Here is a 5,506-nt window from a genome sequence, read left to right on the forward strand (position 1 = left end):
CCGAGCCGCGGGGGTTCCCGCGCGGCGGGGAAGGGGCGCCGCGGGGGCCGGAGGGGCGCGCGGGGCTAGGCGGGGGCCGGAGGGTCACTGGCGCACGGGCGTCTCGGGGCGCCTGGGCATCCGCAGCCTTCTCCCCATCCTCTCCGCGTCGGGGCCCCGCAGCCCCCGCTCGGGTGAAGCGAAAGCGGCGGCAGCGGCGGCCCGGTCGCCGGGCGGGGAAGGTGGCGAAAGGGCCGGTCGACGCAACTTGGCCGAGACGGAAGCGAAGGCGCCCGGGCCCCCGGAGCGGAGGTGCCGCGGCTTGGCGCGGCGCTGCGGCGGGCGCTGCGGCGGGGCCCCGCGCTCGCACCTGAGCGCCTCGCCCTCGCGCCGAGGAAGGGCCGCCGGCGGGCGGGCGGGCGGGCGGCGGAGCGGGGCGAGCGCGGCGCCGGGGGCGCCGGGGAGCACGGGCCCGCTCAGAGGCGGCGCGGAGCCCCGGGCCGCGGGCCCTGCAGTCCTCCCTGCGCGTCACACGGCAAAGTTGTCTCCAGGCTCCCCGGGCGCCGCATCCACCGGCGGGCGGGCCGGCCGCTGCGCGCTCCGCCGGGGCCTCTGCTCCGCCCGCCTCCCTCCGCCCGCGTGCGCGGGCCGGCGGGGCGCGGGGCGCCGGGCGGGGAAGGCGAGGCGGCGGCGGGGTCCTCTTCGCCCCGGTCTCTTCTGGCCGCGCGGCGGCGGCGGCGGCGATGCGGGCTCGAGCGCCTGAAAGTCTCGCCGCGTCCCCGGCGCGGGCGTCCTCGCTGGCTCTCCCGCCGGCACACGCCGCAGGGCCGGGAGAGAGCGGGCGGGCGGCGGCCGCGTCCCCGCGCCCGATCGGCCGCGACAGAGTGCGGACCCGCCACGGAGGAGTTCTTCGCTTTGCTCTCTTCTTTTACTCTCCTGGTTTTTTCTCCCAAGCGGGAAAAAAAGCCGCACAGTCTCCGTATGTGCGCGCGCGTTGAGATAGACGTTGGCAGAAAAAAAAAAAAACGGGGGGGGGGGAGTCTCGCCCTGGCCGTGCGGGAGGAGACTGTCCGCGCCTCCCCGCTCCGCTTCCCGGGGGCGGGGGGGACAGGGGGAGGGGGATCTGTTGAGGCCGGTGCTGCCCGCTCCCCCGCCCACCCCCGCTTCCCTCCGCTCCCTTCCTCTGCCTTCGCGAGCAGGAGGGGCGAGCCGGGCCTCTCCCCTCCCCCTGCCCCCCGCGAGGCCGGGCCACTCCTGCGGTCTCGAAACTTTCTCACCACGTGGGCGCCCCGGACCCCCGCCCAGCCGGGCGGCTGGCGGCTCCGACGGGCTCCCAGCGCAGGGTCCCGGCGCCCGCCTGCTGCCCGCGGCCGCGCAGGCCCTGCCCGCGGCCCGGCCGCCGCCCTCCGCGCCCGGCAGAGGCACCTCTCGCCGCCGCAGCCGCCCCGGGCCTGCCCGGGGCGCTCCTTCAGGGCCCGCGGCGAGGCGGGGCGAGGCGGCCTCGGGTGCCGCGGGCTGGCTCCGCCGGTGGATGTCGCTCCCGGGCTGCAGTGCCCGAGCCGAGCGCCCCGGGCCGCCGAGGCGTGGGCCCCGCGGTCTGGAAGGGCCTGGCCGGCCGCTGCCTCTGCCGGCGGCGCGCCCCGAGGAACTCCTCGACCGCGGGGGGCCCGGCCTCGCCGCCAACAGGCCTCCGAGCCCCGGGCTTGGCAGGCTGGCGAGGTCTCCGGCACCACTGCCGCCACCACCCCGCAACTGGCAAACCTTGGCTGCAGACAGACCCGGGTCCCGGCCGAGGCTCAGCCAAGGCCAGCTTTGCAGGAGTGACCGTGCGTAGGGTCTTCACATTCTGGTCCCTCCCGCCGCATCCGCACCTGGGGCGCAGTAACGCCTCGCATCACACGGGCCGGTGGGGGGCCCCAGAGGAGGCGACCGGGCCGGGCTCCTCCCAGCACTCAGTAAATTATTATGCCAAGGCCACCGTTCTCAGGCCGCCAGACAAGAGATGCTGTCAATGGGCACCGACTCCCAGCCCCGTCCAGAGCCCCAAATGCAATGCGTTCTTTCTGTGCCCTCCTCGCGCCCCTGCCTGGGTGTGGAACCGCAGGACAGTACTCCCGGGGCGCAGCAGGAACACGGCCCTGGCCCCTCCCCTCAGCGGTCCAGACCCCCACCCACAGTGGCCGCGCTCCATAACAATGGGACTGCGCGGAGGTATTTTAGGGTTCTTAGCGTATTGGGGAGCCCAGGACGCCCGAGGTGGATCTCGGCCTGCAGCTCAGGGCTCCCCCCAGCCCCCGCGGCTCCTCATCGCAAGCTTCTCTGGCCAGCCGGCCGCTGGGGCGCTCAGCCCGGACCGCAGCCTCGCCGAGGCCCGCAAGTCTGGAAGCCGAGCGCCCCCTCCCTCCCGATCCGAGGAAGCGACCCGGAGGTGTGCAGGGCCGCTCCCGAGGTGCAAAAAGGGGGCTGGTCGGGCTTTACCCACCCAAAGTGGGAAGCAGGGGCCCCGAAAGGGCAGACCTTTGGCTCCTCAGGGCCTTCTCCAGACCCCAGTCCTCTGCCAGTCCCAAACCCACAGCGCCCCGTGCCCTCGGGTTTCCACCTCTCGCCCTGTCCCAAAGCCTGCGACCCTTGAGCAGAAAGGAGATGCTTCTGCCTCCTGGGCAGCCTGGGCCACCACCTTCCAAACCCGACCAGACCCACCTTTATGATTTTCCTTGCATCTTCCACCGGGCACACATGCTGTGGTCTTCTGGCTCTTTCCATCATCACAGCCCCCAACCTACTTGGCAAACTCATGCTCAGTCTTAAAGACACAGCCCAATCTCTTCTCCTTGGTGAAGCCTGCCATGGCCTTCCCGTGCCCTGAATAGCCATTGGCCAGGTTAGGCCCCTCAGCCCAGTGCCTGGCTGTTACCTCTTCACCGGTCTGTCTCCTGTGTGGGGCCTCAGGCTCTGGTGGACAAGGACCAGGCCTCTGTCTGATGCCAGACCCGGCAGGCAATCAGGGGAGCTTACTGGATGAAAGTTTGGTTGGTCGATTGATTGGGAGAATTCATTAGGCCACTGAAGGATTTCACACCCCTGCTCCCCAGCACAAGCTCGCAGTAGCGTTCCTTGCCTGCTGGGTTACAGTCCTTCTTATTGTGAGTTCCACCTGGGCTGGACAGACCTGGGGGGAGAAGGGAGGGCGCCACACCTTTGGGAAGGTACAGCATCCTGCCCATCGCCCTGGCGCTGGGAAGACGCAAAAGGCACCGTGCCCTTGCTGGTAGGAGGAGGTTGCGAGGAGGGTCCACATTTTGCTCCCCTGATGGAGGGGCCCTCCGCCCCGCTGCCAGGTCGTCTGCTGGGAGGGAACTGGGTCAAGCGGTAGTCATAGACCATCTGCTCGAGAAGCTGGGATTATCCCGCCCTCTGCTGAGGCCCCAGCCCGCAGGAGCCAAGGGTGTAAATTGAGTTCTTCCAGATCACCTTGTGCTTTGGCAGGGGGAAGCCCCCCATCCCCTACTGAGGGGCAAGGACCTTTTCCTGTTGCTGCAAAGCTTCATTTAGCACTGGACTCCATTCTCCCTTAGATTGAGGGTGACCTCAGCCCTCAGTCTGAGCCAGGGATGTGACTGCACCTGTCAGTTTTTTGCGTTGTTTGTTTTGTTTTGTTTTTGGCTGCGTTGGGTCCCCATTGCTGCGAGCAGGGGCTACTCTTTGTTGCGGTGCACGGGCTTCTCACTGCGGTGCCTCCTCTTGCAGAGCACGGGCTCTAGGCGCACGGGCTCAGTAGTTGTGGCTCGCGGGCTCTAGAGCGCAGGCTCAGCAGTTGTGGCGCATGGGCTCAGTAGTTGTGGCTCGCGGGCTCTGGAGCGCAGGCTCAGCAGTTGTGGCACGCGGGCTCAGTAGTTGTGGCTCGCGGGCTTTGGAGCGCAGGCTCAGCAGTTGTGGCGTGCGGGCTTAGTTGCCCCCTGCACCACCAGGGAAGCCCCCGCCTGTCAGTTTTGAATACAATAATGCACAGCAACACTGCAGCCAACACCCTCCACCCGGGCTGCAGGACCATCAGCCCTTCGTGTGGCCCCGTGCTGTTCCTAAACGAGCTCCAGCACAGAACCAGCTTGCAGGGCTTCTCAGCTAGTTGTTCCTCTTGACCCGATGCCCTCGCTCCCGGCCCCCTGAAACCTACTGTCTGTTAGCGAGAACCACACAAATCACTGGGTGCCTGGTTCCATTCCTGGGAATAGGCTAGCTTGAGGGGAGGCGGGGAACCCCCTCCCCTTCCCCGAGCAGGGCTGGGGGCGGGGGTGCCGGAGGCTGTGGAGGAGTAGGATTCCACGTGTTTTGAATGTTCGGGAAGTATTTCAACAGCAGGCCCCGTAGGGATGGCTGTCCAAGTTGGTATATTTTCTAGAAAAATAGAGGTGCTAAATACACCATTTGGTGAGTGTCCCGCTTCAAACTGCTCATCACAAACTAGTCCTGGCCCAGAATTCCTTCCCATTCACTCAATGACCACGCTGAACTACCTGGCGGGGATCCAGCAGCACAGAACCAAAGTCCTGACGATGGTCACCCTCCCCACGGTGTGCTGGGGAGAGCGGTCCACGCACAGGACGGCTCGGCAGCCAGCTGGCCCCTGCAGTGCAGTGGGGGCCAGGATGAGGAGAACCTCCCTCTGCCGGGAGTCCCAGAGGATGCAGGATGTGAACTGAGCCTTGAAGCGGAGGAGGCTTCTCCCAGCTGGACAGGAGAGAGAGGGGGTCGGCCGGCAGGGGAGCCCGAGTGATGAGAACATTGGTCCAGGTGAACAGCAAGGGCAGGTCCACAGGAGCGAGGCCAAGGAGGGGTCTTGTCCGCCCAGAAAGGGGTCAAGGCCGGGAGGGCATGTGGCCCCCTGAAAGAGTGTTTGAGGGACACCTTGGCAGCACTGGGGTGTCGGGCTGGGAGACCCCCCCATCAGGGAGGCAGTGAGGACCACAAGGGGTGAGTATTGGTGCCTTTCCTATAGGACAGGAGGCCTGGGCAGCTAGTGGCAGGTGGGGGCTGAGCAGGAAGAGTTGAGGTTCTCCCCCCGCCCCACTGCTGCCCTGAGGAGTCCTGTCTACAGCTCCTAGATGTCGGTGGGTGGCCAGAACACAAAGAGATGCTTGTTTTGCAGCTAACACAGGGCAAGGGAGAATTTCTAAGGTTTCTTTGCTTCGGGTCTCCAAACCCAACCGTGTCCACTTTGGGAACACTTGGGTCCCAGCATCAAACTCCCCTTCAATGGCATTCCTCGGTCCTCAGCCGTTCTCGAACTTCAGAGCCAACCTTTGCGTCTGCGCCTTGAGGGATGAGGTACGCCTCACCCGGTGAGCCGCCAGCCAAGAAAGATGCACGGCCGAACCAAGACAGCGTTTCTCATGTTCTGATGTGAGACAGGGACAAAACAGAGAAAAAGAAAATAGGGAAATTATCCTTGTATATACAGGTACAGACAAGGCATCCTTTTTGCTTTTTAAACAAGACCCATGAACATGTTCGTCCATTTATGTATAGG

At 66.1% G+C, this 5,506-nt stretch overlaps 1 protein-coding gene across 1 annotated transcript; it reads right to left on the reverse strand.

Moving 5' to 3' along the window:
- Window positions 1–84: 84 nt before the first annotated feature.
- Window positions 85–3,363, reverse strand: LOC102979592 (collagen alpha-1(III) chain). Its single transcript, XM_024117094.1, has 4 exons — window positions 3,176–3,363; window positions 2,763–2,957; window positions 1,257–1,789; window positions 85–500 (listed from the first exon to the last, which is right to left on the reverse strand). The coding sequence occupies exons 1-4, from the start codon at window positions 3,361–3,363 to the stop codon at window positions 85–87; spliced, it is 1,332 nt and encodes a 443-aa protein (XP_023972862.1).
- Window positions 3,364–5,506: the final 2,143 nt, after the last annotated feature.

The sequence above is a fragment of the Physeter macrocephalus genome, chromosome 2 (genome assembly GCF_002837175.3).
Source record: "Physeter macrocephalus isolate SW-GA chromosome 2, ASM283717v5, whole genome shotgun sequence".
NCBI classification, from domain to species: Eukaryota; Metazoa; Chordata; class Mammalia; order Artiodactyla; family Physeteridae; genus Physeter; species Physeter macrocephalus.